Source organism: Ciconia boyciana, chromosome 17 (genome assembly GCF_034638445.1).
Source record: "Ciconia boyciana chromosome 17, ASM3463844v1, whole genome shotgun sequence".
Classification (NCBI taxonomy): domain Eukaryota; kingdom Metazoa; phylum Chordata; class Aves; order Ciconiiformes; family Ciconiidae; genus Ciconia; species Ciconia boyciana.
The window spans coordinates 12,306,843-12,324,072 of record NC_132950.1 but is presented as its reverse complement, the minus strand read 5'-3'; the positions used below and the strand labels follow the sequence as shown (position 1 = coordinate 12,324,072).

Below are 17,230 nucleotides of genomic sequence, written 5' to 3'. Positions count from 1 at the left end.
TTTGGATGTGTTCCCAAGCTGCTGCATCAGTTGGGTCCAAAAACTCGCAATAAATGAATTTAATCAGGAAACATCGCTCTGATATGAATGTTTAATGGCACTGATTTGTACTTCCAGCTGCCAAAGTCAGGAGCTAGCTTAGCAGTCGAGAGCCCACAGAGCTCAAGGTTTCAGAACAAACGACTCTCCTCGGAGCTTAAAGTGTTGCAAGAGATGTTACTAGATGGGCAGAAGGGAAGTTTTGCCTCCTACTAAAGCAGTTAACCCAGCACAGGACTAAACTATTCAAATGTTTCTTTTAAAAGCTGTGTTCTGACAAGTATACTGCTTTAGACCACTGGCTGTTGTATTGTCAGTAAGTTCCTCTAACGATTCATCTTTGTTGTCTTTTTATCTCACCTGCTAAAAACCGAGAGCTGGTGGCACTTGCAGGAGCGCAGGGCCAGCAGCGGTCTCTGAGCTGCGCTGCAAAGCCACAGGCAGGCACTGCGGCTCTGCAAGGGCACAAGTTCTGTGGGTTAGGAGGTATTGCTTGCAAAGCAAGTTTGATCGCAGAATAGCAATTCCTTCTTAAAACTGGGGCCATCTAGAAGAACACTCTGCAAACCTGTGTGGTTTGTAGGATTACGCACAGTATGAAAGACAAGAGAGAGGTGGTTGGAGAAAGAATCTGTGGTCTACTGCACTTACACACGTAGACCTGGTCTACAAAACTGCCGCCCACACCATCAACTTAGACTGCAACCAGCGTTTGTCCCGGCTGTGGATTTCATCCTCATTCCTCTCAGACAGACAAAGTCACCTTTTTGTTATCTTCTTGTCAGAATGCCCTGCTCTTTGAAGCACCACACGGACCAGTCTAACATCTGAAGCCTGATCGTCCTGTAATCCGCACAGCAAAAAGAGCACGAGTTGCAGGCTGTCCTACCCAAAGCTCTGCTGGTGTTCTTCAGCTTTGGTGTGCAAGGTGCTGTTCCGTCCTTGGCTCCTCTGCTATGATCAGACAAACCCGATTTTTTGAAGGAACATACACAAACATATACAACACGTGCAAAATATATCTAAATAGGTCCAGCTTACAAAGGGAAGGACTTAGGAAATGTCAGATTAAGTTTGCCCTGGAGTAGCTTTTCTTGAGCTCCTTAAGGATATATGCGTTGTATGACTGACTTATAGTAGTAATCATACTATTTTTATACAGGCCTCCTGCTGAGTTCAGTACACAGCCTGGACGTCCGCTCTAAAGAATCAGGGCTGGGTGATGAAGGGCATCATGTGGTTAAAGCTCTTCCATCTATTGCAGAAGCTGTGAGGAGCGGGTTGAGGCCGTTTGCAGAAAGAGGACAGATGATTGAAAAGCAGCTGAGAAGTCCCTTGAAAAATGCGGCACATCCCTGCGTTAGCTACAGCTGCCTGATGGTACCAGGCGAGTTACTTCAGCCAGGCTTCCACAGACGGTCGTTATCTACATCTTCCACTCGTGAGTGATGACGACACACTCATTAACGTCGTGAGGTATTCCGATAACCCAGAGACGGGTTCATGGCAAAGCCCAGGAGGAAATGACTCCTTCCACCTGCAGAGAAGGATCTGACGAGCGTGCAGCAAGTGAGGCCATCAGCCACAGGCTGAGCGAGGAGGACGAGACAACGTCCTGACCGGCTGGTGCAGGCGGTGGGGAACGCGTGCCCCTCCAGAAGCCCGTCCCGAGCTCCACAAGCCAGCATGGCCCAGCTCACGAGAGCTTGGTTTTGCCACCTTCAGTGGCCGTTCCTCAGCGTAGTTTTTGGTCTGTGAATTCCTGAATTTTTTTAAATAGAATGAAAGTTCTCAGATGAAAATCTTTTTTTTTCCCAATCCCTTTCCTCCCATGAGAAGCATTACTTTTTCTCATCAGTTTCTTTTTACTCCACTTCAGCATCTTCTCCCAGCCCCCAAAGTAAGTTAATCGGAGGCAGATACTCAGCACAGAAAACTTCAGCGTGGATAATTAAAGTTTAATTTAGTTTTGCAAGCTACTGAAAAAAGGGCCCGACAGAGGAAAACGTTCGCTAACGGTAACTGTCGGCAGCACGGTCGGCTCCGCTGCGAGCTGTTTCCAACGGAGCAGGCGCTACGGGGCCCGACTTTCTGCAGACGCTTCTCAAGAGGCTCCCTCCTCCTTCGCTCTCGCTCGGTGGGAAGCGCTCGGCTCGTCCTCTCCGCGCGGCCACGCCACCAGGCGCGGGGCAGGGGCCACGCACAGCGGGGCCCCGAGTCACGCGCACCCACGGCGCCGTGACCCCGAGCGGCTCCGCCCGGGCTCTGCTAAGGCAGCGCGGAGGCCAGACCCCGGGAAGCGACCCGCTGCGAGGAACGTGGTGCCCGGCTCCCAGCCCGCCGGGGAGGCACGCTCGGACTTAGGGCCGCGGCGGTACCCCGGGCTGCGCGCCGGCTCGCCGAGTCCGCCCAGGGTGTGCGGACCGCTTAAAAAACCTGAATTATTTCCTTGGCTGGCGGGCGTCCGGGGAAATCCCCCCGCCGGAGGCAGGGGACGCGGGGCAGACACGCCGCCCGCGCCTCTGCCGCGCGTGGGCGCGCACGTGTGCTCTCCGCGGGCGCCCGGCACAGGCGCGCTCGCACCGACACCGGAGCGCCCGCCGCGCCGCGCGGTCCCGAGCCTTGCGTGACGCCGCTCCCGCCCTCCGCTCCCCGGCGCGGCCGGAGCAGGCGGCTGCGGGGCGGCGGCGGCGGCGCCGGTGCCTCGGCCGGGCCGGGCCGTGCCGGGCTACGGGCCCCGCTCCGGTCCCCGCAGCGCGCCCTGCGGAAACTCACTGAGAAAAACGGATTTCGGCGAGCCGCTGCTCCCGGCCGGCGCCGGGCCGGGCCGGGCCGGGCCGGGCCCCGGGGCGTCGGCCCGCTGGCCGGGGGCTGGGTGGGGCCGGGTGCGGCCGGCGGGGGGCTGCGGCGGCCGGCGGGCCGCGGGCAGGGCCCGCCGCCTGGCCCGGGAGCGCCGCGCGTGCGGCAGGTCCGCGACCCGCGGGGCGGCGGCGGCGGGAGGGGCGCGGCGCGGGTCCTTTAAGGCGCGCGGCGGCGGCGCGGGGCGCCCATGTGGAGGTGCTCCATGCCTTGTTGTCCTCCGCGCCCATTGGCCCGCGCCGCGGTGACATAGTGTAATGGGACGCGAGCGCACTGCGGGGGGAGGGTCGCCCGGAAAACCCGGCGGCCGGAGCGCTGCGCCGCCGGCCCGGCCCGGCCCCCACCGCGCCCGGCGCCCTCCCGCGCCCGGCGCCCGCCCCGGGGCGAGCCGGCGTTCGCGGCCGCCGCGCGCGGCCGGCGGGGCCGTCGGGCTGCCCCCGCGTCACGGCGGGCCGGGCCGGCTGCCGCGTCCCGTCCCGCCCCGTCCCGTCCGGGCGGCGCCCCGCGCTCCGCGCCGCGTCTTGCCGCCGCCCGCCGCGTAGTAGCGGGGCCGCGCCAGCGCCCGCCTGTTGTGTTTCTGTTGCCGCCCGCCATCTTGTCGCCAGCGCTGCTGCCGTCGGGGCGAGCCGCGGGGCGGCGCGGCGCCTGCGGCCGGGCCCGCGCGACCGGGGAGGCGGCGGCGGCGGCGGCCGGGGCCCGCGCCATGAGCATCGAGACGCTGCTGGAGGCGGCGCGGTTCCTGGAGTGGCAGGCGCAGCAGCAGCAGACCGCACGTGGTAAGGGGCCGGCCGCGCCGCGCCGGGGCCGCCGCCTGACAGCCCGCGGCCGGCCGAGGCGGCGCGGGGACGGGGGCGCGGGCGGCGCCGGGCCGGCCGCGCCGGCACCTCGGGGGCGCGGGCGGGGGCGCGGCGCTGCGGGTGCGAGCCCCCGCCGCCGGGGCCCGGCCGGGGGCGGCGGCCGCGGCAGCCCGCGGCGGGCGGCTGCCGCCGCGCGGGGAAGTGACAGGGCGCGGGGGGGCGGAGGGGGAGCGCGGCGCCGCCCCGGCGGGGCTCCCTGCGGGCGGGGCGGCCCCCAGCGCCCCGGGCCCCGGTTCCCCGGGCCGCGCCGGGGGGGCGCCGGCCGCCCCGCCCCTCCCGCGGGCGCGCCGCCGTCGCGCGCTGCGTGTCCCCGCGCCGCGGGCGGGGCGGGGCGGGGTCGCGCCGCGTGACGCGCCAGGCGCCGCCCGCCACCACGTGCGCGCGGCCCCGCCCCGCCCGCGCGCGGGGAGCGGCGCCCGCCCCGGCGGGGGGCCCCGCCCCGCCCCGCCGGCGGCCGCCGCCTCCCCCGGCGGGGAGCCCCGGCCCGCCCGGCCCCGGCCTGGCCTCGCTCGCTCCGCGGGGTGGGCCCGGCGCGGGGCTGCGGGGTCGCCGCCCGCCTGGGGCGGGGGAGGGGGGGGGGGGGCAGCGGGGGCGGGCTGGGGAAGCCCCGCGGCGGCTGCCCCGGCGGCGGTAGCGCCGCCTGCCCCGCCCCTCTCCCCGCCGCTCCCGGGCGCCTTGCCGCCGCGGGCGCCCGCCGCCCCCGCTGCCCGGGGCTCCGGCTCCCCCGGGGGCCGGCGGCCGTCGAGCAGCGCCGTGGCTCGGCGGTGACGGCGCCTGCGAGCGGCTGCCGCAGGACGGTCCCCGCAGCCGGCGCTGCCGGCTCGCTCCGCTCTGCTCCGCTCCGTTCCCCCCGTCGCCGCGCCGCGAGCGGCGCTGGGCCGCGGTGCGGCATTAGCTCAGCGACAGGAGCGTGCACCTGCGGCAGGGCGGGAGGGAGCGGCGCTTTGTGTCAGAGCGGGGCTGGCGCTGCACAGCCATTGTGTCAGTGATGAGTCACGGGGAGAGGGGAGCTGCGGTGGAGGGAGGCAGCTCGGGGGCGGGCAGGGGCCAGAGGCCCCGGGTAGGCCACCGCCCCGTGGATTTCGGGGTGCGGCGGTCCTCTGTTCCTAGCCTGGCACTGGCGCCCCGTGGCCCTCTGTTCTAGCCCCGGCCGAGGCGGGAGCTGTCCCCGCAGCCCCGAGCAGGGCGGGTGACAGCGCCGTGCGCCTGTTTTAAGCCTGTGACAATTTCGTCGCCTTTCTCGTCAGGCGCGCTCAGCGGCTGTTCGCATTCGCAGCTCGGTGGTTCGCGGATGGTGAACGTGCCCTGGGTATAGCAGAGGTTAAACATTGGAGAACTGGTGCTGAGCAGGGCTGTTTGTTACATCTGCTGCTGCTGGAAAAGATTTTGGTCATTATCCAGCTGCCCCACGTTATGAGAATGTTTTGTAGACTGATGCAACAAGTGAGGGTCTGGGCTAGGTGGGAAGAAGTGTCGACCGCAAGGCAGGAGGGGCGGCAGTGACCTCGCTGTGTCGCGTCGGGTAACCTCGGAAGGCAGGAATTATTTCAAAGTGGGGCGTGGGCAATGCAATGCACCAAAAAAAAAAAAAAAAGAAATTGGGCGGGCTTTCTAGTTACAAGGAGCAGCGTGCGAGGGTGTGTGGAGATGCTGTTCTTATACCAAAGCCCGCTCCAGGTGGGACCTGCCTGGCCGGGTTGCGCAGCACCCAGCGCAGCATTTCCTCGGTTGTGGCCGGTGCTGTGCGTCCCGCTGTGCTACGCACAGTTACCGTTTCTGCTGCAACAGACATGTCAGGGCTGAACTGGCTGGTGGAGCAGCAGCGTCAGTGCAAACGTGGCTGCTTCAGGGAAGTCGTGAGCGCCAGGGAGATGTGTGGCATGAGAGGGAGGAGCCCGTCGCTTGAACTTTGGGTAACAGGAAGATGTCAGGGGAGAGCACAAGCAGAGAAATAGCTGGGAAAGACTGCTTGGGCAACAACAAAGCGCTCCAGATTGGCTTCCTTCCCTTGCCTTCTTCCTCTCCTCCCCCTTCAGATGTGTGTTCAGAGAAGCTTTACAGTCTGCAGTACACCCACAGTTACACGGCATAACTCTGAGGGTCCAGTCTGGCCTTAAAATCAATCCAATTTGGGAACAGCATTAGAAAATCTAAAATAGAACTGATTTAAGGCTGCTGGGTCGAAAGCTGACAGCGGTGCTGCAGAGTGCTCGGCCTCGGGCGGGAGAGCAGGACGGGAGCCTGCTCGGGAGTCCCTGCTAACGCAGTGGGGAGCATGGTCTGTCGTCATTCCTTGTGGGTCTGCCCAGCTGGTGCCCAGGCTCTGCTACCAACCAGACGGTAAAATACCGTAAATACTTAGACTGTTGCTTCTTCAAACCTGGGAGTAGAGGAGGAAAAAGTCTTCCGTTCAGCCAGACATTCACCATCCTGTCTTTATGAGGAAGAAAACTGATAGAAGGAAAAACCAGAAAGGTTTTGGAGAAAGGAGAGCAGAATGGCTTTGGGAGGGAAGAGGGTTAAGGTACGGCTGGTCCCCTTTGTGGGGATTCCTGGAGACGTGGAGCAGCGCTTGCACATGAAAACGCAGTGTGTGAGGCATAGCTGCTCGTTCTGCCTGCATGGAGAGCGCCGTGGCCGCTTCCCAGCTGGCCAGAGGTGGTGGAGGACCGCCTCTGTGTGCGGTTCGTAACCGAGAAGGAGAGCTTTCTGAAAAGAGGAGATGCAGGAGGATTCCCTGAAAGCAGACAGCAGTTGGATCTTCATGTTCTTCTTGGACTTGCCGGGAGGTCAGGTCAGCAGCTTTTGTCACTGTTTTGTACTTCTTTTTGTGGTTGATAGTTTCTGGGGTGCAGCTTGAATAATCTCAAGCTTTGGGGAGTAGTGCAGGGTACAGCTGCTGGGAGAGCTCCGTGGACTAACCTGAAATGAAATCACGTCCTTCAAGGAGGAAAGTGGTGTCTGCAACGCTGCGAGATCGACACCTACCCCAGCACCTATCCCAACACCTACCCCAACACCTACCCTCTCCTTCCACGTAGTGCACGGTGCTACGTGTGGCACCGGGGACCCCTGAAGTGCCAGGAGAAGGCCAGCGGCGCAGCAGGGTGGTGATGTCCCTGGCCACCCACACGCTGCCTCGTGCAGTGCATGCTGCGTTTTGCAGGTCTGCAAATAGAGCAGCCCTCGACTTTGGAGTCAGGTCCTGCTGCATTCATCGAGGTGCTGGTTCCTGTGAGCACACACGTGGCGTCCAAGCGCTTTCAAACCTGACGCGAGTGCTGCAGAACGTCCCTTTTCCCTGGCCGTAACGCCAGTCCCGTGCCTTTGCTCTGGTCCGTTTCGTTTTCTGGCGGGTGTGCACGTGGCTTTTCCTGCTCCTTCAGCCTCTTCCACCAGTGGAAAATTAAACCACGTAGGGTTTGCTTTTCTTAATTTATAACCAGAGCAAGTCTTGGTCTGTGCCTTCAGCTCTCTGAGGCCGTTTATTGCTTTGGGGAGTTGTTGCGACACCGTTTGGGTTTGCCTGTGTGGCTGGGTGAAACCCTGCCACGGGCCGCTCCGACCCACCGCAGGGAAACCCAGGCGGCTTTTACTGTGGAGCCTGCCCTGCCGTCAGCCTGTCCACAGCAGTGTCACTTCTCGTGTTCCTCGGTAATCAGGCACTGCCTACAATATGGTTCAAACTGTGTTTACAAGATGTTTACCCAAAAGCCTGTTGAATATTACATATTATATGTATTAATATTTCAGACAACAGCACTTCAAATTGCTGAAAAAAGCAGAGTCTAAATACGTCGGCTTGAGATGCACCCGTACGAGTAACAGCTTGATAGAGTGTAGTACAGGCGTGATTGAGACCTCGGGGGCGAAAAAGACTTCAGTGCTGTGGGGATGCTTGGGCTGTGCCGTTCATTGTTAAAGCTGAGTTCAGACTTTGCTAACACGCTTGCTGGAATTTGAAGGACGCAGCACAAGTGGTTGGTTGTTATCTCCCAAGCAAACTGGGAGCAAATGAAATGCAAGTAACAGACTAAGTTAGAGGGAGTTGTATGCTTATCAATTAAACAACTACCCAGATACAGCTAATGATTTTTACATCTACAGAAGCCTCACTCTTGATGACACTTCCACAACATAAACATTTCTGCTCTTTACTGACTTAAAATACTGGGGTTTGGAGGCTCTTTTGCTTGTGTGCTCGTGGCACGTCCCAGTTTGCTCCTGTGAGTATGCTTGGCTTTGTGCTGGGCTTGGATGACTCGGAAATAGTTTCTTACAAATGAGTGTGATGGATTTATGTAGATATGCAGAGAGATGTAATGAAAATGAAACTTCAGTGGTTTGGCTCGTCATCTGTACTCCTGTTCATACGCTTAGCAGACCTGTTCTCCTACACAATGACAAATGTTAGGTCAATGATGATACTAGTGATAATTTTGTTTGGATCTCATTAATTTATGGGGAAAAAATGAACAGATTTGGGGGAGACGAGGGGGGTAGATGATGTTACACATTTCTTATTATAATATTAACGCCATGGGAATGCAAACAATAACAGACACACCCTGGATGTGCACCATGCTGGCCACATACTTCACGTTTCTGATTGTTTTGGGAGTCAGGATTGTGAAGCGCTCATCTCGTCCACATCTGCACTTTCATGCTTCATAACGTTGCTGCTGATAGCCCTTTTTTCTGTAAACAAGTGGCTCATGTGCACGTAAATGCATATGTTTACACATGCATAAACCCGCAAATTGAGATCCTTTTTCTGTCTGCTGTTTGCAAACTCCAGAGACATTTGACTTGAATTAGAGGGTGGCTGATTTCTTTGAATTTAGGTTAATCCAAGAATGTTCCATGATCTAAGAAAACAAATTTATTTATAATTGCAAGTTACTAATATTTGTTTTCTTAGGGTTTTTCCCATAGATACTTGTCTACGACCTGCTCAGCTTGCGCTTTCTGCTTTGCTTGATGCTGCTCATTATGTTTATAGCCCTTCGGTTTTTCGAACGTTGCCAGCAAGGGTGATGACTGAACAGTAAGCATAGTCCTGGCCTTTCCCGTCTCATCTAACTGCCATTTGGGCACACATCTGAATTGCATGGGACTGATAACAAGATGTGTGGTGACCAGAAAGATTTCCTTTGGCTGTAGTGCCACCCACCTAGTGCTGATGGTGGGTGAGGAAGAGGACCAGCTCATGCCCAGCGTCCGTGTTTCGGCAGCAGCTCGGTGCTGTGCTCGGTGTGGTCCTCCTCTGGTGTCTCTCAACAGGTCTCATCAGTCTGATGTCGAGACACATCTCCAGAAAGCCCACAGGGCTTTTAGGCCAGAGCTGGCTTGTGTCTGGCCAGCTCAGGATGCACGCGGGTCCTGAGCATCTCTGGGTGCATGTGGCCGTGTCCTCAGTCATCGCTGGTGTGCTGCAGGCAGCACATCCACCTGGATTTCTTTCAGGACAAGTTAACTGTCTCCTGACAAATAGTGCGGTGTTTATCTTGTTTTCAAAGGCTTCCAGGTACACGAGAGCTACGCTGCAGCCCCGGAGGACACCGGTGCCACAGGGGCACATGGAAATAGCTCTGCTAGACATGAACACGAGCTTTACTTTCTGGAGTCTGCATAGGCCTGCCGAAACCACAGAATAAACCAACAGCAGGCTGGCTTCTGGAAAATAACTGCCTCATGTAATCCTAACCTACCTTGTTACTCAAGTGTTAGAGTAGCTGTTGTGCTCACCTTTTCCTTTATTTTTTTCCCTTTTTTTCCTTTATGATGAGTGCAAACCCGGTATAGGCAATCAGGCCTGGTGATGGAGGATGAGGGAGTCATGCTGGCTGCAGCAGAGGACCCCTGCCAAGTCTGATCTTGTCTGCACAATTCATCTCTCCTGATGCATTAAAGTCACTTTTTTATCTCATCATTTTGCAAAGCAGCATCATAGGTCAGCAGCAGGGCTGGAAGTTGGAAATCTGCTTTCCATAACCGCGCTGATGCCTTTTTCTGTACTGCGGGGCGTGTCGGTTGAATTTTGTCTATAAAATGCTGAACTTCCCGAAACCTGACAAAGCTATGTAAACATCAAAACTTTTTTTTTTTCCTTTTTAAATTGAAGAGAGCTCTCATCCTCTCAGTGTATCTTGTGGCAGTGAGTCCCACAGTGTAATCATAGTCAAGATGTGAAAGGGTTTCTTTGTTTTTAACTTGTTGCTTTTCAGGTATTTGAGATACGTAGCGCTGAGGAGCGCGCTGGCTGCCCGCCCTGCACGCTGGCCTGGAGGCTCCAGTTCAGGGCAGAGCCACACGTGCAGCTGCAGTCTGAGGGCAGAAGTAAAACTGCACATAAGTTGTCCTTCGTTTCCCATCTTCATCCCCTCCTGTCTTCTCTACACATACAGTCATACGGGTATGCTTAGAAAGGAAATGATAATGCAAATACAAAATACAGCATATAGAGTTTGCAGGTCTTCCTTGCCAAAATAAAAAAGCAAAACTCCCTTCCACTGGCTGATAAATTTTATGCTTCACCAAGGGACATCAAAGCATTTTATAGTCCTTAGCTGAATTTTGCAGCACTTCTGAAAGGTCAGAGGTGGAAGAGCTGAGGTGCAGGGATGTGAAGTGCCTTACCTAAAGCTGTGCCTTCATAAGACAAGAAGTAAAGTTGAGCTTTCTGGTTCCCTGTCTCCTGTCTAGCTGGATGTGGAGGTTGGAGTATAGAAAGCCCCAGACTCGCTGGGCATCACAACATCTCCTGACTGGAAGCCACCTGCGTTGCATTGTCAAGGATGGGATAGGGATGAATAAGGAGTGTTTTTTACTGAAATCAGGGCTGTCTTATTGCAGATGGTACGATTCAGTCTGCTTGCTAGTTAGAGATTCCCTTGGGCTTTCCCTGTCCTTCCTTCGGCCTCTGATCTTTTTCATAGCAGCATCTGATAAAGTTGTTTCCTCTATGTTTCTGACTCGGTTCCACGTAAGAAGCGTGATGTATATCTGGTGATAGCTCATGAGAGCCTAGGGGGTGGTGATAACCCTGCAGAAGGTGATGGATGTGCCGTGTGTTATGTCTTATGCCTGGTGCATAACGCAGATAGTGCTCCCAGGAGCTGTACCTAAGTGCTGTCGCTGGTGCTGGGATTCCCAGTGTCCCTGGACAGTGTGTTTGTATTTCTGTATGTAGAAGAGGGAAGGGACAGAGAGAGCCTGTCTGGAGTGACCTCAGCAAGGTACATGGGAGCTGGTTCTGCTTAGGCTGGTGAGCCTGAGCTAGTGAGACATGCTGGGAAAGAGATCAAACTCATTTTCCCTCTGTAGCGCGCTCTCCCACCTTTCCAAAATCACCTGGTATGAACAAGACCATCTGAATTCGATGTCCACTGTATGAACTTTTGGTTGCATTCTTGACTCTGTTTCCTTCATATACCAATTTAGCTTGTTAAGTGCATCCTTGCTCGTGAAGTCTCCGGTCCAACCTCTGAGTAATTGTGCAGCTCAAAATACACCAGGTTTTCCCACTGCAGCACAAAATACTCCCTGGTTCAGTCGACCCCTCGCATCAGTGCGGTCACATCACCACAAGAGAAGGTTTGAGAGGACTCGGCAGCGCCTCACGTAGATCAGTTGCTTATCTGGGTGCCGTCAGGCAGGCAGGCAGAGCAGGTATCTCCCTCTGGAAAATCTCCTGCTACCAGCTGACAGCTTGAAGCATTCAAACAAGTCTGTCACTCTGGTTTTGATTAGCTTTGTTCTCTCTGATTAAAATTGCAATGGCCAAATGGCAGGATCTTGCTAGCGAGGACATGCCGTAGTTTTAGGCGTGATGCAGATTGAGCTCTTGTCAATTTGCAGGAAGCTGAGCGAACAAAGACCATACCAAGTATTTTTGATGAGGAACGCACTTCTAGTGTGTGCCTGGACCATTGGCAGAGGATGCCGTAGGGTCAAGGTTTTCGTTGTGAAGTGGGCAGAATGCAGTGGTGCTGTAACGGGTGCTGGAGGAGGAGGTGGCCTGCTCCGAGAACCTGCTCTTCCTCTCGGGGTACCGGCACGCTGACTCCGTGAGCTAGACGTTAACTTTGGGGAGAGCCTTGCTCTATGTCTGAGAGCAATGTCTGTGTGGATTCAGAGGTGGCAGGGATAACTGCCCTGGTGCAGCCAATTCAGGTGATGGAGGAAAGCTTCCGACTCCTGTGCACGTGTAGTGTGCTTTGATGGGCAGATACCCTTGGATTCTTATCTCCTTTTCTTTTTCAAGTATGGAGATAGGATTCTGAAGGGTAATCTGCACATTTCCCTTCATTTCCTCAAGAAGAGTGCTGACTAGTGTGAGCAGCCTGGGAAAACAACCCCGGCAAAGCCCTGGGATGAAGGTGCAGCAGTGGGCTGTTCTCGTCACAGGGATCGAGGAACATTATGTGAACTGGTGTCGAGCAAATACGCTTACCTAACAGGCTGGTAATTAACCGACAGATCCGGTTTTGCCATGACTCAGTGTGTGATATGAAGTCATTTAACCTGCCTTTGCCTCAGTTTCTAGCGTGTGTAAAATACAAGCAGCGTGTTGTCTGACTGAAAGAGGTTTGCAGACCGCTTGCGTCCCGAGGGTCTGAGACCTGCTTGCGAGCGGTGGATGAAGTGGGGTCTCGGAGTCTCTTCTGTGGGCAAACCAAGTGTCTGGGCTTTTTGTTTTGTTTTATGAGTATATACTTTGTTTATAAAGTGGTTTATTAAGTCAGCTCATGTTTACCATTCTTTTCTGACCAGTACATTTAAAGCGCATCATTGCTCGCTGTGTTTCTGCAGACTCCTGTGTGTCACGCTGTCCCAGGGCCAGAAGGGGACAGAGCGGTTTCCTCGTGTGCGTTGGAGCAGGTGGGGTTGGATCCTGCTGTCGTCAGTGCCGCTTTTTGCTCTGAACTGCGACGCAGAAGCTGTTCAACTTGCAAATAACTGTTTATCAGAACACATTACTTTGTCTCCTTATTTCTTAAAAATGCCAATGCCTAGTGGAAAAGCATTGAGACAGCATCTCGTATAGAGACAGCTCTGCTGGTTGTCTGCCCCGGTGAAGCTCCTCAGACGATGGAGCCCGTCAGTAGTCAGCCGTGTGCTGTTGGTGCCCACACCGCCTGTCAGAGCCAGCGCTTTTCTGCACTTTATCCTGAACTCAGCAGAAAGGTGCAACAAGGGTTTTGCATCGGCCCAGCCTGCCAAGCTTCGGTGCTGCAGCAGAGACAGCGCGGCACGCTCGGCAGCTTTACGGCTTGAAGGCGCAGCGTGGTCTGTGTATACATAGGGCTGTCCACGATGGTTTTATTTTTTTAGCAGTCTTTGATCTGTTTTCTTTTCCTTTGTAGTACTGCTAAATCCTGGCCCTTTATTGCTTTCTTCTGCCCACTAAGAGTTAGTTGTAACTAAAATGCAGCTAAAATGACTATCTGGAGCTGATTCAGTGTTTCAGTTAAGCACTGGAATAGCAAATTAAAGCACAATGTAAATTATCCATAGAGATTTGAGAAGCTGTTGCTTTGAGAAACATCTGCCAGGTATTATTTAGTTATGCTTGATTCTTTGGGGCTTGGGAGATGAACTACAAGATTTCTTGAGGGTCTTTCCAACCTTCCTTTCTGCGTTCCAGGAGCAGCAGTGGTTTTGTTGAAGGGAAATACTCACTTCCTTGTAAGCCATCTGTCTCCATAAAATAGAAATAAAGCGTATCTGCACCCCAGATTTTATCAGGCAAGAGGCTCATCTTGTCATTTCTCTAATTTATTTCAGGTTTGGATACTGAGGTCACTTTGATTTCTAAGAGTTACAGATAAGCCCGTCATGCTGAGACCACTGATGGTCTGTATTGGTTGGTGCTAAGGAGGGATAGTTTATGTGAAGTCTGATTTTTCTTTGCTTTTACAGATATGACATAAATGTGTCATCATCCTGTGGCTGAGAAAATGGAGATTCAAGTATTTTTGTCATTAATAGCGAACGGTGCCGTCGTCTGCAGATAAGGTATGAAGAGTGTGCGGTGTGCCAGTGCAGTGAGGATAGCTCAGGAGAGGGAGTATCAGGTGGGAGCTGGGGTCTTTAAAACCCTGACATTGAAATCCCAGGAGGGCTGGCTTAGCTCTCACTCCTCTGGAGTGTATCACGAGTTTCTGATTTCTAATCATGAAGCATTTCAGTATCCTTCGTGAACAGCACGGTTTTAAAATGCGGTTTAGTCTTTCTTTATGAATACAAGGTTTGTGGCCCAGTCTGTGTTCATAGGAAGGAAAATGGGACATCTCGGTAGCAGGCTGAGATCTGAACGCAGCACCTAGATGAGCGGCAGCACGTGAGCGGTCTCGTTGAAGAGTCGTCGGGTGCCTTGCAGCCGGCTCTTTCCCATGGTCTCACCGGTGAGGGCCTGCTCCAGTCGCGGGCACAGCCGGGAGCCCGGGGGGTCTCGAGGAGAAGTGCTGCATCTCAGGGCTGCCACATTACTGGCGGAGAAGCAGCGGGGTGAAGGGATGGACACTAAACAGTGGTTTTGGGAAAGGTGGGAGAGAGAAGTCGGGCTTGCGTTGTGCTGTTGTCAACCAAAATTCAGAGGGGCTCAGAGAAAGGGGTCACAATTTTAAAGCGGTCTCAGTCCTCCAGCTCGTCTCTAGGCACTTGGAAGCGCCAGCGGCTGTTGCTGGCGTAGCCTCTTGTGCCAGCAGCCTTAGTTATGACTCAGAGTTAGCCTGGCTCAGGCTGAGCATTACTGGTCTCCAGTACTGCTGACTCGGTTCTTATCTTCCCTTTCCTGGTTCTCCCCTGCAGAGTCTGGGACCTGCAGAAACAGAAACCAACCTCCAGGCCCCAGCCTGCCCTTCCTCTCAGCGGGGCGGTCCCCCTCCCCAAGTGCGGCTGGGCCAGCCTCGGGAGTGGAAAAAATCTGGAGACTCTTTCTGTCCCCAGCACTGTCCTGGTATGAACCAGGAGTGACTCCTGTGGGTGACGCTGCGGTAGGACCGGTGTGAGTGAAATCCAGGGCACTCTTCTCCGGGTCTCTAATGGTTCATGGTGTGCAGTATAAGCTCCCAGAAGCATTGAATGATTCAGAGAAACACTTCAAACTATTCAGAAAATTACACCACAGATCTGCCATTGCCTAACTGTTCATGAAGTTAAGTAGTGTTCTCTCTCTGCATGGGGCAGGGACCTTTAAGCATATGTAGAGGTAAGATGCTTGATTATGCAAAGGCACATGCCATTGATAAATTCTGAGTACTGATAGTGTCCCTAGTACAAAATAGGAGCGTTAAAAAGGGCATTAAAATACCGTAAAGGCATGTTCATGCAGTGCTTTTGCAGCACGACGTAGGCGGGAGGCTCCGTGACGTGCCCTGGCCACTGCTGGGCCACGCTGCCGGCCCAGAAGGCACGCGCAGTTCTGCCTGCACGGCTGCTCCCTTTGCTGGCAGCGCTTGCCGTTACAGATGGGTGGCGTTTCCAGGGCAGGCAAAAGGGAGGAGATAAATTTAAATCCAGCAGATTATTAGATAACAAAGTTAAGAGTGCCTGGCACTGTGTATTCCTGGACCATCAGGGCCCTAAAATAGCACCAGTCCACTGGTCAGGAATGCTGACCCTCTTTCTGTGTCCTCCGGTGACAAGATTTGCTGCTCCGTCCTGTTGCTGTTGGCGTTGCTGTCGTTCTTCTTTACGGCGTACCGCCTCGGTGGCTTGGCCGGGAAGCTGAGGTCCCTCGCTCTTGTGACGTGGGCCTTCTGGCAGGCGCTGTGGTGTGGGCCGGGTGAGGTTCCTTGTCCCCTCATGCCTCAGTTGTGGTTCCGACCCCCTGAGGGTTCACAGGGCTGGTTCGCTCCCTTGGTTCGTTCAGTCCTCAGTCCCTTTGATGACAGTGTCAAGAATGAGTGGAAATTACACATAATTTTGGTGTGCACCTTCTGGTTCAGCTGTCCCTCCGAGCCCAAGAAAATGCCCTAAGCCTTGCGTGCTTTTTCCATACTGGGCTTGCAGAAGCTCCTGTACCGAGGGCACTGCAGGTGGAAGAATGAGCCACGCGTGTGTCCGAGCACGCGGCGCGCTAGTTACCGTTCATTGTTTTTATCTGTATCTGTGAAGGAAAGTGGGTGAACTTATTTCATATGGAAAAACAAAGAGCCCTCGGGGGCTTTTTTAAAGCATGTCTTGAGTTTGCAAGGTGTGAGTACAAAGTGAGCAGGAGACAGAGGTCTTCATAGCTGGGTGGAAGTGTTTCTGTCCTGAAGGGGTGTGGGTGTCAGGAAGAGATGGCTTAGAGACCCGTCGGTCTTGTCAGTGGCAGGAGGGGTTGATAGCGTGGTTCCTTTTTGCCTATGAACGAGTCAGGCCCAGGACAGTGGCTCACTGGTGTCAGATTTTGGCTAAAAAATCCTTGAAATAAACTCTTTAGCTCAAGGGAGCTCAAGATTTGCAACACCAAAGGCCTTGTTGGCAGCCTGTCAGCAGCCTGAGGGCTGCACCTGCTTTGCAGAGACATTTACATAAATATTTCTGATCAGTAATGCATGCTTGTAACCTTACTTTCCTGTTCTCTCGGCTTCCTCGATGAATGAAAATTACTTGTAGGAATTTCACTGCCGCCTCCTGCTCATGCACTGGAAAGCATTGCCATCAGCGCAGACCTCAGCTGCAGGTCTCCTTTCTAGAGCCTCCGCTATCGCGACATTAGCTCCAGAAGCCAGCGCAGGAGCGAATTCAAGACGGGCAGGTGCTGCTGGCCTCATCGGAGCTCGAGCAGTGCCAGGGGCTTCCATTAACTGACTTCTTTGCTGCTGCCCTCCTGTCCGGCACGGTGCAGTTTTACGTCTGGGTGGGAGTTGTGCGGTCTCTCGCCCGGCACGTGCCCGGCAGGGGCTGGCGCCGGGTCGGCGTCCGGGAGGCTCTCCCTCTTGCAGAGGCCAGCTACCTGCGCTGCCCCGGCACTGGCTGCGTGGCCAAACACGCGCATAGAAAACACGATTAGTCAGCAGGTCACCGGGGCTGAATTTCCTCATGCGTCCTGTGCCAGGGCCATCGCGTTGGCTCTGGCTGCAAACCAAGCAGCAAAGTGGAGCAAAAGAATTGCAGACAAAGGGCTTTTATTTATTACTTATTAATGTTGTTCAATTGAAGCAGTCTGAAATCATCGGTAGCTAAGATTTATGTTGTTTACATCAGGGGATTCCTGCTGGGGTTTTTGCCACCCTGCCCTGCTTTACTTCTTCCTTTAAGGAAATGTTGATAATTACCCTGAAATATTTTGAGAAAATACAGAGAAATACTGCATTCAGACTCTGAGCTTCTGATTAAATAACCTCGCATTTTGGAGTCAGTCAGATCTTGAGCTCTCTTACCCTCATAGAATCATAGAATCGTTTAGGTTGGAAAAGACCTTTAAGAACATCAAGTCCAACCGTTAACCCAGCACTGCCAGGTCCACCACTTGGCAAACC

The 17,230-nt window shown here is 54.9% G+C and overlaps 1 protein-coding gene across 1 annotated transcript in view; it reads left to right on the top strand.

The window, feature by feature from the left end:
- The first annotated feature begins 3,483 nt into the window (after positions 1 to 3,483).
- MNT (MAX network transcriptional repressor) overlaps positions 3,484 to 17,230 on the top strand; it is a 46,363-nt gene continuing 32,616 nt past the window's right edge. The window contains 1 exon segment of the mRNA XM_072882302.1: positions 3,484 to 3,674. Coding sequence (XP_072738403.1) covers positions 3,602 to 3,674 — 73 coding nt within the window. The 5' untranslated portion in view covers positions 3,484 to 3,601.